Source organism: Ctenocephalides felis, unplaced genomic scaffold, assembly GCF_003426905.1.
Source record: "Ctenocephalides felis isolate EL2017-DRISC unplaced genomic scaffold, ASM342690v1 CF-g0.4_SCAFFOLD_01886, whole genome shotgun sequence".
NCBI lineage: Eukaryota > Metazoa > Arthropoda > Insecta > Siphonaptera > Pulicidae > Ctenocephalides > Ctenocephalides felis.
The window spans coordinates 163,414,069-163,429,572 of NW_020538040.1; the positions used below are offsets into that span (position 1 = coordinate 163,414,069).

Below are 15,504 nucleotides of genomic sequence, written 5' to 3' on the forward strand. Positions count from 1 at the left end.
AATTGTCATTTACCAGACAGCAAACACAATACTGAATGTCTATATTCATATCAAATTCTCAAATCGCAACAAGTTTAAATAACGCGCCATTTAATTCATCTGCTGATACCGTGCCGCCATCTGTGTCGAATCCGCGGAACTCGTTTGACATTTGTCATGCGCGTGTAAGTTAAATGGAGTTACCCGAAGTCACTACATCACGCCGTGTTAATTAAAACAGAAATCATAAGACTGAATAAAATGGATTGATATTTATTCAGTATAATGTAATAAATAAAGTAAAGTTGATAATATAATGGGTTTATATTATATTGGAAGTGTTAGTGCACATTGACAATGGAGGTTGACAATTGACATTTCGGGCCGAAACAGGGAAAAGAAATAATTTTGATAATAAATGGAAGTGGAATAAGTGGAAAATAGTGAGAAAACTTCATAATTTTATTTATATGATTTTATTACATGCATATGATTAAGTGATTATATTTTTTCCGCGCTTCCGGTTTTAAGTGTGTTTGTTTACTTGAATTAAATTTAGATCCCTAACAACCGTTTGAATGTGCATATACAATCGGTATCGAGGTGTTGCACAAGTGACATTTCAATTGATTGTTTACAATCTATTAATACGGTTTTGTTTATTAAAATGGACGGCATTGTGTTTATAAAGTGGGGATACACATATCTCTGGAAAAGGTGAGAGTCCCCATACAAGACATGTCACATTTTGTAATGTCGACATTTCTCGTAAGACAATATAAGTAGGGGCAAAACGGTTCCGCGATTCAGTGTAGAATCATTTGTGATTTGCTATAGTGCGGTTATCAGTTTTCGAACTACGTGGCGATCTAACATCTGTCGTAAACAAAATGTGCGGTAAGTTTTGAATTTTGTATTAATTTTCGGTTAATTAAATTAATTGTGATTTATGTTAAGGTATAGTGTTTATGGAAAGTCTAGTTAAGTGGCCTTCTTATCGTGTGCTATTTCAAAAAATGATGTGCAAATTAAAAAAAATTATTAAAACATTCTACTACTTTTTTAAAATTAAATATGAATTAACCAATGTTTTTCTGAAGGATTATCATGATGCTTGTCCTCCAGATAAAGTTAACATTTATTGAAAAAAATAATAATACTTATTGTATTTTTTTTATTATTATCCTCCAAGGAAAGGTGGTACCAGTTTTTTGCAAGGGATATCATAATGCTTATCCTGCTCATAAAATTATCATTTTTATTAATTTATTTTATTTTATTTTTTTATTATATTTTATTACAATTTATTTTATTTAATTTAATTTTATTTTAATATTTTTTCTACTACTTTTTTTAAAAGATCACAAATAATATTTTTTGAATATGTCATAATGTTTGTCCTCCAGGTAAATTAAACATTTTTATTAATTTTAATAATTTCTTTATTAATCTTCTATTTTTTTGGCAATGAAATCAAATTTTTATATTAAAAAAAATCATAGTGTTTTTTCTGCATATAAAATTGTCATTTTTAATAATTTTATCTTTTTTTATTATCAAATATTTTTCTTAAGAATGTCATAATATTTGGCCTCCAATAAAATTAACATTTTTGATAATTTTATTATTTTACAATTGAAAAAAAAAATCAAATATTTTTAATAGATGTCCTAACGTTTGTCCTCAAGATAAAATTAACAATATTATTAATATTTACCCACTTTTTTTTGAAAAATATAGCATTTAGTATTTTTTCAAAGAATATTATGATGTCTGCCCTACAAATTAACTTTATACTTATTTTTTTGTTATATTACTTTTTTAAAAAATATTGATATTTTTATCTTTAATTATATTACATTATTTTATTATTTCTTTTTTTTCTTATTATTTTACTACTTTTTTAAAAGATCACAAACATTTTTTGAAGGATGTCATAATGTTTGTCATCCAGATAAAATTAACATTTTTATTAATTTTAATAATTTCTTTATTAATCTTTTTTGAGGAAAGGCAATCATTTTTTTATCTAAAGGAAATCATAGTGTTTATTATAGAGATAAAATTGTCACTTTTATTGATTTTGTCTTTTTTCTTTAAAAGAGATATCAAATATTTTTTACAGGATGTTCTAACGTCCGTCCTCAAGATAAAATTAACATTATTATTATTATTATTATTTTTATTATTCTACTTTTTTTTAAAAAATATAGCAAGTATTTTTTCAAAGGATGTCTGCCCTCAAAATAAAATTAACATTATAGTTATTTTTTATCCTGCTTTTTTTAATAAAGATTGCAAATATTTTCATAAAGGATGATGTTTGTCCTACAAATAAACTTAATATTATTATAAAATCTATTTTTTTTTATTAAGTAAAGGATATCAAATATTTTTCTAAGGAGTGTTATAATATTTCTCCTTCAGATAAAGTCAACATTTTTTTAATTTTATTATTTTTTTTTATTATTCTACTTTTTTAAGGAAGGAAATCAAATATGTTTCGAAAGGATTTTATAATATTTATTCTGCAGATAAAATTAACATTTTTGTTATTTATATTATTTTCTTTATTTTTCTATTATTTTTAAGAAAAGGATATCATCATGTTTGTCTTCAGAAAAAATTAACAATTTTTTAAATTTTATGAATTCTCTTTTTTTTCAAAAAAAGAGATTTTTTTATTTATTTTTATTGATTTTTTTAAACATTATATTATTTTTCTTTTATTGTATTTTTGAAAAAGATATCAAATATTTTTAAAGGATGTCATGATGTTTGTCCTCCAAATGAAATTAACATCTTTATTAATTATATTATTTTCTTAATTTTTTTATTGTTTTTAAGGAAATGATATCACAAAATGTTTTTTCCAGATAAAATAAACATTTCAATTAATATTAAATATTAATTTTATTTGTTTTAATTTCTTTATTATTCTAGTTTTCTTAAGTAATCGATATCAAATAAAGTTGATATTTTTATTAATTGATTTAATTTCTTTATTATTTTCCTACTGTTTTTAAAAAAAAATCTAATGTTTATTCAATGTATATATAATGTTCTTCTCTAGTTGAAATCAACATTTTGTAAAATTATAATTATATATATTTTTTATTATTCTCATTCTGTTCTTAAGGAATGAATATAGAATGTTTATCTAAAAAAATTCACAATGTTTATCTTTCAAATGAAATTAACAATTTTTATATAATTTCTTCGGTTCAAATTAATCGATCAAACAACAATTTTAATCAAAAATGATGATTAGCTCATGATGCCAATCTTCTTATAACGACTATATAATTTCGTAAAATAAATTTTGATCGTGTTAGGATTTTTTTATTGATTTATTTGGTGTGAAAATTAAACTATTGTATATTATATAATATTTGTTTATAACGCTTTATAAAAGAACTGAGTCAAATCTTTTATTTTTTATATATCATTATTACTGTTTTAACTTGATTTATATTTGCCCTGTATGTATTATATATTATATTATATTAGGTTTACATATTTCCATAGTAAAATCTTAGTATATATTTGCAAATCTATCTATGCTAAATAATTATTTAAATATCGGTTCAATGAACTAAAAACAAATTTGTTTAATCGTGCGAACTCGATTGTTCGAAATTTTTGACAACATATTGTTTCATTTTATAAATTCAAATACAATTATCTTATTGCGTTTCTAACAAGCAATTTAAACGATTCGGTTTATATTTATTTAATACGTTTTTCTTTTTGACTGCTTATTATAAGGATTTATCAATGCAATTATGTTTCTTGGTCATATTACAGACCATTGTTTCAATTCGATTTATTGCTTAACAATTTCTTGTTCACTTGTGTTTATTTTTGGTTTTATCTATCGTAAATTTTTCATATTTTTTTTTTTTTTTGGATTTTATTTTCAACGCAATACTTGTAGATGAGATTAGAGATTTATTCGAAATAACAATTTAGAGATTTTATCTGAAATTATTTTAATACTTAGCAACCATTTGTTGGATAATTTTATTTTTTAAATATATCAAATTAACTTCCCGTAGGGTAAATTATAGTAATCGCAAAAAAAATCGAAAATTTTCATAATCTTAACGTTTCAAAGGTTTTGAACATTTTGTCATACCTTGGATGTGTGTGTGCGGATACAAATTTTCGTCGACGATTTCGGGAACACAGTTCAACCGATTTGAATGATTCAAAAAGCATTCGATTCATATTAAAAAGTTCGAAGATACGGGGCAAAATGTGCCAAAAATGGTGATTCACTTTTTCATAGAATGAAGCGTCCGATTTCAATGATTCAAAGAACATTTTACTTGTATTGATAAGATGAGGAACAGATTAAATTTTTGGGGATGCAGGTCTAGAGTTTTCGGAGTGAGAAAAGTAATAAAAAATTCCAATATGCAGTCAAAAATGATCATCAAATATATGCACATCAAATTATCAGATATTTTATAGATTTTTTTTAAATTTCATTTTGCCTCGCTTACTCTGAGCATTTAGCCACCCACAACATTTTTGCAACAACGCTATTGCTTTAAAAAGAATAGTTCTAACTTTTCAAAAAATTTCAAAATATAAAAAAGAAAATGAACCCTTTCCACTCGGATGCCACCGCTCCGGCGGCAAAATACATGTTAATTTTGCAATTCGCGAGTGGAAAGGGTTAATTTTTTCAAAAATCGATTTTTTTTTTAAATTTTCAAATACTTTTAAGGATTTTTCTAAAAAAAATTAATTACGAGTGTGGCAAAATTTTATGTACCAATTTGCCTGAAGGCACGATGCCATGCACCACTAGCTTTATTCTCGATGTGCATATTAATAACAGCAAAAGTTGCTCAGAATTTTTAGCGCTGTGCAATACCACGTCGTGGGCGATGTGAAAGTTAAAACATCTTGTACAATTAGATTTCTGAATTTCCATACCATATTTAGATAATAATAATATGATAATAGTAATATGATATATATAAAAGCATAGAAGCTTATTTTGTGAAATAATCCTAGAGATTGGTATAAAAAAATATAAATAAATAAATAACTTCTAGTAGGGTAACTTAAAAAAAAATAAAAATATTTTTTTTTGCATATCTTTACGTATCAAAACCTCCTGAACATTTTGTCATACTTTAGAAAAAAATAATGTGTGTGTGCGGATACATTTTTTCGTAGACGATTTCGAGAGCACGGATCAGCCGATTTGAATGATTCAAAAAACATTTGATTTTCATTGACAGGGAGACGTGCTCATTAGTTTTAGACAAAGGCTGGTCCAGCCGTTTTGAAGATACGAAACAAAAAGTGCAAAATTTGGCAATTCAGTTTTTGAGAGAACGAAGCGTCCGATTTGAATGATTCAAAATAAACATTTTTATATAGATGGAGGGAAGAATTGTTTAAAATTTTAGGAAGACAGGTTTTGGAGGTCCAATGAAAAACGTTAAAAAATGCCATGGCGGTCAAAAATTATCTTTAATTTTCAAAAAATTTCAAAATTATAAAAAAAAAATGTTTTTGAAAAGATTAAATTACGGTACAGGAAGTTCCAGCAATTTTCCTCAAGGCACGATGTCATGCGCCACTTAATTAACTTCCCGTAGGGCAAGTTATAGTAATCGCAAAAAAATCGAAAATGAAAATTTTTATATATTTTTACGTTTCAAATTCCTCTGAACATTTTGGCATATCTTATAATTAGAAAAGGATGTATGTGTAAATTTTCGTCGACGATTTTGAGAACTCGGATGAAGCGATTTGAATAATTCAAAAAACATTCGAATTGTATTGATAAGGAGACGTGCTGATTAGTTTTTGGCGAAGCCAGGTTTAGCCGTTCCGAAGATATGGGGCAAAAAGCGCCAAAAACGGTAACTCAGTTTTTAAGAGAACGGAGCGTCCGATTTAAATAATTCAAAAAACATTTAACTTTTATTAACAAGATGAAGAATTGATCAAATGTTCATGAAGGCAGGTCTAACGGTTTCGGAGATATAGTAAAAAAAAAAGTGAAAAAAATGCTATTTGACTGTCAAAAATGATCATTAGACATATGCACATCAAATTATCAGATATTTTATAGAGATTTTAACAATAAGTATAAATTTTGTTTACATTCCTATGGGTTTCGTACCAATGTTTATGCGTTAGACGGTGACGCGGCGCGTACGCGCTTCGATATTTTGTCTGTATGCAGTTAAAGCAATACGATTGCTTTGAAAAAAGTTCAGAATTTCCAAAATATTTCAAAATAAATTTTTCTTCAATAAGTCTTTTTTTTCAAAAAAAAGTAAATTTTTGTCAAAAATTTATAGTTTCTTAAAAATCTAATTTTTTCAGAGTAATTATCTTTCAAAAATGTTAATCCTTTTAAAAAAAATTTTTTTTTGCTACGGGAAGTACCAGCAATTATCCTTAAGGCGCGATGCCATGCGCCACTAATTACCTAATTTTTTTTTTATCTCGCGCGATTAGCCGAATTCTGACGCAATGCGGTCTCTATATTTGATGAGACTGTTTCTTCAAATGTAATTGATATTATTTTGCATAATAAACCATTTATGATATTTTATTATGTGAATCAGATTAGCTGTTTATGAAATTGTGTGGAATATTTTACGCCAATATATAAAAAGTCAACTCTGAAGCACTATGCGATTTTTTTTAAAATAAAGAAATATAAATTTTATTAAACTTTACCCAACAATTCGTCTTTGTAAAAACGGATAGTTTTTTTTTTTTGTTATAATTTATTTTTGTTAATCAAGACATCAATGTCTTATTTACAAAATTGATATGTGCAAAAAAAGAACAAAAACATACAATAAATTGAATATAAAATGAAAAAAGTTAAAAAATCGGATAATGTAAGTTAAATTGTATATATATTTATTCTCTCTAAATTGTAGTGAAACAATTTTCAGTTTCTCCATATTTCATAAACTTATTGGAAATTTCTATTTTGCAGTCGTGGACAAATAATGTTAAGTTCATGAACCTCTTGTGCGCTCTTGATTGTCTCTCGCGCATTCCAACTCAGTTTTGCCTCTTGTCGGTTCAAACACTTGCACTTGGGAATTTTCATGATTTGATTACTAATTAACCTCCAATTTAAACACACACATATATACTTACATATATATTTATGTAGAGCTTCGAACAAAGAATCCAAAAACTAGTGGTGCATGGCATTGTGCATTAAGGCAAATTGCTGGAACTTTCCCTAATGAAAATAGTCAATAATTGATTTAAATAATTTCAAATAGATTGTTTATTATAAATACATACTGTAAATTTATAAGTGCTTAATAAATTGGGCGACGAACGTATTCTACAAACAACGTATGTGTATGTTTACAAGAAATTTGTTCATTTTTTTTTTAAATTTGATTTTTTTGATAATTTTGAAATGTCTTCAAAATTTTGAAAAAATAAAAGTTCCAAATTCTTTGGAATTTTTATAAAAAATAATTTTTTTTAAATTTTTAGGGAACTTGGAAATTTCTGAAAATATTCGATTTTTTTTTTTTGAAAAGTATTCTCAAATTTTAGTAAGAAATCGATTTTTTTTTAATTTTTATTTTTTTGAATTTTTTCTATTTATTATTTTTAGTAAGTGATTAAAAATGTTAAAAATTTGAATTTTCAAAATTACCTATTTTTTTGTAAAAGCATTTTTTGCACACCGCCTACACAAGCAAAAGTTTCTTATAATTAATCTAATCGGATGACGAGTTCCATCTTTAGGACATCTGTCAAGAAACATGATCTTGATAAGATTTAAACAAACAATATATTTAAAAAAACATAAAATAATGGAATTTTATAAAATGAATGAAATTGTAGAAGAGATAACATTATGTATAATGTGACAATCAAAATAATAATAATCTAAATAAATGATTTGATTATATAACGAAATATTAGAGATATTAAAAAATGAGAGTTTTTTTTAAAAAAAAGGTATTAAAAAAAACTTACCTGTATTATTGATTATACTACAACACTTTGGTTTTAGTGACTTTAGTGGAATTTCAAATATTTTTTTTAAAGAAATTCATGTTTTTTGTTGATGTTATGCTTGATTTTTTGAATCTGTTAATATATATATATATATATATATATATATATATATATATATAATTTTCGAATCAAATCGCAAAATTTGCCACAAATTGTCAATTTATAATTGAAAATGTGTTAAATTTTGCTCATTAACTTTTCTATTATTTTTATATAACGGTAAGCGATTTTTAGTTCTCGTTATATCGCCTCGGGGTTTCCATAAGGTCATCCACAATGCACCAACAATTTCTTATAACAACAAACAAAAATAAAATTTCAAAACAAACAGACATTTTCTGTGGAACTTTGTTGCTCATTCATTCGGTATTTTATTGATTTTAAAAAACCTTCATATGAGATTTTGGTGAATTTAAAGATCGTAAATTTGTAGTTTTTTTCTTATCAGGGTTTTGGTAGTATTTTTGCGAATACGGATTCAATTTTTTTTTCTCTCTTTTTTGAAATATATTATAAAGCAAGTTATGGAAAATTCTCATGTATGATATTTGCAATATTGGCAATCAGATTTTTATGCTTATTGCACTATAATACAAAAATTATAAAATTAAAATGACAATTTTAATGATATTGTAATATTCCTATATTATTTTGAGGTTTGGAAGACAATATGAGTAGTTCAGAATTATCGTTCAAAGATTTGACATTTTTATGAAAATAATATTTTTATGAAAACATACCACTTAAAGGAACTCAGAAACAAACTTATTTATGCATTATTTTTTAAAGAAAATATGTCATTTGAACAACAAACACAAACAAACTTAAAATGTTCTAACTTTTATATCATATTTTTATATTATTACATTATTTTGAGGGTTGGAAGACAAACTAAGTAGTATATTCTATCATTGCGAATATTGGTAGATTTTCCATTTTTCTGTTAAGTTATTTGTATAAAAATGACATGTTATTCAGAAGCACACTTAATTATTATAAATAGAATAAAGAATTTTATACAAGTGGTATAAGCAATATTTTTATTTTCAACAGCAATCAGAATACAATATTCTATGACTATTTGGCAATTTAATTATGATTACAAAAATGAATATTTTATTATATTATAATATTATTACATCTTATTTGCGGTTTCATAAGTGCAATATTTGCAAACCTGAATTCTCTATATGTCTACAAATATTTTGAATTCCAATAATTTTTCATAATTATTTCTAAAATCATTATGCGCATAACTGTACTGCAAAGGCATAACCATAATTTTTAAATACTCGGCCTTCCAATTAATTCGGTGGTACTGATATGATAATTCGGACAGATAAGATATTAGGACTATGTGTGATTCCAAACATCAATTGTATAAAAACTGTTATATTTTTATCTTCAATCATAATTGCGCACATTGGCTTTGTACACATGTAAAAATCTAAACGGAAAATGAGCTTAATTTTATGATAAGCGATTTATAATGTTAGTCAATAGTTTAAACAATTTTGATTTACAATGCGTTATTTATAGATGAATATATATATATATATATATATATATATATATATATATATATATATATAAAATCTTAATATGGACATTTTCGAATTTCCTTGTTCCCAAGGGCTCAAATGGTTCCAAATTGATAAAAAACAAATCTTTGAAAGTTTTGGCTCTTAATATTGTCTTTTAGATAGAGCGCAATTCAATCAAAGTTTTGTATGGAAATAGCATGAAAAAATTTTCAAAAATTTTCCAGGGCGGCGAATTTTCAATAAAAAATGATACGAACTGTCACTTTTAATTCAATTGTCGCTAAGTTATACCTAACACATTTTTTTTTCAATTTTCAAAATTTTGTCCATGCTATTTCCATACGAAGTTTGATCGAATTGCGCACTATCTAAAAGTTAATATTAAGAGCTAAAACTTTCAGAGAATTGTTTTTTATCAATTTGGAACCATTTGAGCTTTTGGGAGCAAGGAAATTCGAAAAAATTCTTTGTTTTTCTAACAAAAATCTGCACTTACTTAGTTGCCAACCTGATATAATACATATTCAACATAGGATATGTAATGAATAATGTTTGAATTTTAATATAAAAGTTCAAGTATAATAGGCTCCTAAAAACATCTAGTTATCCATTCCTGTATACCTCAAATCATGCAAGTCGTGTTTATATTTCAATTTTTAATTATGATTGCTAAATGATAATGAGAAAAATGCATATAAATCACGAGAAGAGAAATGAATGTCGACTATTAATTTCGTTGAATAATTATTCATGCTCTAATTGCCGAGCAATGAGATATTTGGTTCAGTCACCTCATAATGCAAACTTTTCTTGTGACTATGAAGATAATTGCGTTGATCGCACTCAAGGCTAGAGACACTACTTGATTTTTGTAAATATGTTGAATTAGTTGAAAATTAATTATCTTAATCTTTATGGATGCTCGAGTTCGAAAGTTAAGCAGAACCATCATTTTTAAAATGACACCAAATTTGACAGAATCGGTGTAGATGCTTAATAACATAATTTTGAATTGCTGCATTCTTTATTTCTACTTATACTTAATTCATTCACTCATACCTAATTAACTTCCCGAAGAAGTTTATGTTTTTTTTATCATATTTTACCCTAAGAATTGTTTTGCGTGATGTTTATCCTAACTAAATAAGTTGTAGGGAAAGTACGGACAAAATGGCATGGTATTTGATTTTTAATAATATTTCTTTATTTAAAGATCTTATAATCAGTCTCAATCGTTTTTACACATCTTACATTCATTGACAATCAGTAACATAGTCTTTTAATTAAGTGGAAAGTGTAACATATTTATTCAGTAAAGTGCAACTAATCACAAAAATAATTTTGTCCATATAGTACTGACAAAATGACATTGGGTAAGGATATACTTAGATGCTAATTTATAAGAGGGCATTTCACATATAAGCAAACTTCGGCGGACTCAAAACGCGGAAAAAGAGGCCTTTCCAATGAATTTTTTCTATGCCGGTGGATCCGTAGTTTTTAAAAGTCATCAGATTTCAATTTTGTTTCATTTGACCTCAAATGAACTACCCTGTAGCGCCGACAAAATACTGCTACAAGATTGTGACAATGACGCTCAACATCTGACAGGATTGTCAATATAGCTTTCTTTTCAGGTCATGCAGTCCCAAAAACATCCCAGAAATCAGCCAATTGTTAAATAAAGCCACTGTCATTTTGTCCATATTTCCTCTATTTATATGCCATTGGTATAATATTTGTCTTTATTAAAAAAAATTAATTACAGCAAATTTTACAAAATCACTTTATATGCTTATAGTAGTTAGGAACTTAATTTTGAATAGCTCATTTAGTGTCAAGTTTTTACTCATACTCAATTCATTCATTCATACTCACTTTTATCATAAAATAAGGATTGTTTTGCAGGAAGTTTATGCTAATTAATTAAGTAATATTGATATGCAGTTGGTGTAATATTTGATTTTATTAAAAAGTTTTAAAATGTTCTCTGTGGAATGGCTCTTGCAGATTTTTCGATGTTTCAATTAACAGGGTAGTGTCAAAAAATATTGCCGCTGCCTTGCATCAATCAGCAACTACATATAAGGCAAAGGAGGAATGCATTGTGAACAAATTTCACAAAACGGGCGCATTTTTTGAAAGCATCGGCATAATATTTTATTCAACCAAAAATTTCTAAAGCGTGGACTTTGTTTTGGGTTGGCTCTTTGTAGGTTTAGACATAATTTAGAGCCGTCGTTATTGGCATCGTGGCGCCTCAAGTTAGTGTCACTGTGTCGATATTCTAAGAGGAAAGGTGCGAATAAATGTTACTGCAGGCCAGGAATGTAATAAGAAATCGATAAAACTGGCTTGCAGTCGCCGCACCTACGACCTTTCATCGTACGCAAAACTGCTCTGCCCGGGCGGAAGGATTCACGTGGGCGTTTCTTGTATTTCTAAATTTCCGCTAATTTATCGCTTACAATAATTTTTTTCGAATCACTTTATAACATTGTCGTCTCTATTTTATTTCGAACCGACAGTATCAAATTCATGAAAGGTGTTTTTTAACTTCTCGAAATAGTATCGCCGTTTTTTTAAGTGATTTTTATACGCGTTTTTCTCTATTTAGGGGCCAATTGGATAAAATAAAAAAAAATATTGTAGTGCTATGTTACGGGTTTATCTTCGTAAGAGTTGGTAGTAATAAACTGACCATACATCCCTGTTTGGCCAGGACAGTCCGGGATTTCCATCTTGTGTCCCGGATTCTTCTAAAAGTAATATTTGTCCAGTATTTAGATCTCTAGTCCTGGATTAACAAAAATTGTGAAAACAAACGAGCAAGTGCTAATTTTTTCAAATTAATTATGAAGAAATTTTAATATAATTTTATATTAGGCTCAAAAGCGAAAAAATATATAGATAGAAAAATAAAAAAATAATATAACAACATAGATAAAAAATTATTACATATAATTGAATAAGAAACTTCTTACTAAAAGTCCGCAATTCTGATTAAAAATTGACTCATATAAAAAACTGTTTTTTTTTATTGTATCCTGAAATAGCATTTGTTATTTTAAAGCCCACCTTACACCCCAACTTAAATTAACGCAACTGAAAATTGGCGTCCTGGTTTTGACTTAAAAAAATATGGTCACCTTAGAAGTAACCAACTCTCAAAAGGCTATGCATTTGCTGTGCGATCAGCAAATTAGGCTTTATGTGCAAAGTCCTGATTGTACAGCAAATACATAGCTTTTTGACAGTTTGTTACTACCAACTTATACGAAGATAGATCCGTAACAAAGCATTACCATAACTATTACTCCTTAGTTTTGTGTCAACCGTATTTAATTCATAGATGGTGTTTTCTCAACTTTCCAGAAGAGTTTTCTCGACTTTTAAAGTAATCGGTAGAAAAGTATATGAATGTTTGTCAATGCAATTATTGTTTTTGTTAGTTTTCAAATATTTAAAAACCATTTAATGAAATTTGGTGAAGGCTCACATTGATTAGATTAGATTAGATAATCAGTCGAATTGTTTTGTTGCCCAAAATCTTGAAAAGATTTTGAAAATTTAAAAAGTGTTCTGTTGGAATTGATAAAGTGCTACAAATTCTTTCAGATATTTTGGGAATTCCAAAATATTTGCATTGGTTTCAAACATTGTGTTTTAGTGATAATCGGGTTTGTAGTTTATTTGCAATTTATTATGTACATTTTCTCTAAAATTACAAACGCGATTTGAAAAATCTTGAATTACTTGAAAGAAATGAGTTGGGAATTTTGTTAATTAAATTTTGGTAAAGTTAGGGCATAGGTTTTTTGCAATTTAGAATTGTTAAATGTATGTCCTAATTTTGAACATTTTCATGAGATTTATATTCTTATTTATCGGATGTTCATCATTCTTGCCTTAAGACAGATTTTTATTCATGTTTATATTTTATATCATTTACGCAATTACTTCCGAGATAGCTTCTTATTTGGAACAATCTCCTCTATTATTCTATGATATATATATATATATATATATATATATATATATATATATTGAGATTTATTACTTTGATCAGAAAGATCAACGTGCAATCAAATAATTCATCTATATCCGATTCTTGGAAAAAATAATTGTTTTTTTTACCAGTCGCTTATCAAATTTAATCTCTTTAGTTTGAAAAGTAATTATGTTTAAAATTCACCATATCCATTTATTGTAGCTGTTATCAATTTTAGGTAACATTGGATTAAATTATTTTCATTGCTGATAAAACCAAGACTAACATTTATTATTTTTTATGCTGTAAATAAATTTTTCCACATATGTACTTGCTTCATTCATATATATAATCAGTTTTTAAATGCATATATTTTGGTTAGTACTTTTTTGTTGTTTGCTGCCACGTGTTGAAAAAATGTTTTCTGGGTTCAATTTCTTAACTTACTGCCATACCTTTTATGTAAATCATCCTGTTACAATTTGTTCAGGTTTTCTAACTCAAGATGATTTTTCTAAAGTAATAATTTCTAACTCAAAATTATAATCGTAATAAAGGTTAACTTAACATTTTTAGTAGCGTTTTTAATTCTAGTATTTTGCATGGAAAGCATATATAATTTGATAGTACATAGAGACTACGGCTTTAAATTAGTATTTTTAATGTCTTGTGTAAATACTTTCTTATCTGATCGTATGTTCAGTTACGTTGTTTCTGAAATTTGTGGATTATAGTATTTGTCGAGCCCACATTAGATATTATTTGAAGGTTAATGCCATTATCGTCACATATTTATCGTTAATCAACATTAAATTAAATTAATGAGTAGAAAAATAGAATATTTACTTTCTTATCTGTAACAAATAAAAATTAAACATTGTTCTATTGATACTATATAATATAAAATTTAATACAATTTTATTTTGTAATAAAATTCATCTTCTTAATTGATCTTCATATACTTACATCATTTAGCATGTTGCTTCATTTACATTTACATAAATAATCAATTTTCAAGTTTTGCAATTTGGGATTTAGTGGAATTAATAAATTTTATATAATTATTGACATTTTTGTAATGACTCACTTAGTTTAAAAATATTTCTTCGGTCATCTAAATTCAGTGTTGAAAAAGTTTTGGGTTTTTCTCTTGAAAATTACAGATATATAGTTTCTAGTTTAAATTTCTTTCTTTATATTTCATTGAAGGTATATTTCAGCAAAACGAGAGAAAATTCCCTTGATAGGGTAGACGGGGCACAAAGGTCCAATTGAATTTGAGCAATAATATTGTGAAAACTAAACAAACAACTATCTTTCTATGTTTACTAAAAGCTAATTCATCATTGGAGGAATGTGTTTTTTTTTTGCTGCTTTTCAAAAATTTGTCACCTGGTCTGTTTTACCTCATAGGGAACCAGATATCCAATGTCTTATTTTTAATTTTAAAGGGATTTTACGAAATAATAGCTACATTATTCATCCAATGCAAGAACAAAAATTTCATAAGTACATTTTTTACAGAGAGAACATTGTATATAACCTATTTATTAGCAGATTTGGAATATTTTTTAATCTAATTTATTTCTTGTAAAATGCATTTTTTAACTGAATTTTTATTATATCGGTGGTGGACCTTTTTACCCACAGACCTTCAAGCCCCGCTCTTCTCTATCATTTTCTATAAATAATATATGTGACTATATGAACAATAATACTATTTTAAGAACTTTTGGTATGTATTTTATTATCATAAAGAGAACCTTAAATAACTAAACGGCATTAACATTTTACTGGACTAGAAATGAAAAACTTTTACTTATGATTCATTAATTATAGATTCGCATTTTATAACATGTGATAACTATGCAAATCAGATTAACTCGTATTTGTCTCTCTAAAGTTCAGAACAGTCTTGCTAATACGATGTAATTTGTGAACAAGTGAACA

At 26.4% G+C, this 15,504-nt stretch overlaps 1 protein-coding gene across 5 annotated transcripts in view; it reads left to right on the top strand.

Annotated features, from left to right (window-relative positions):
• The first annotated feature begins 405 nt into the window (after positions 1–405).
• The window catches only part of LOC113376736 (glutamine--fructose-6-phosphate aminotransferase [isomerizing] 2), a 44,377-nt gene continuing 29,278 nt past the window's right edge, over positions 406–15,504 (top strand). For all 5 annotated transcript variants that reach the window (XM_026616770.1, XM_026616772.1, XM_026616775.1 and 2 more), the window contains exon 1: positions 406–876. In XM_026616770.1, the coding sequence (XP_026472555.1) occupies positions 870–876 (7 nt within the window). In that variant the 5' untranslated portion in view covers positions 406–869. The remainder of the gene's footprint in view (positions 877–15,504) is intronic.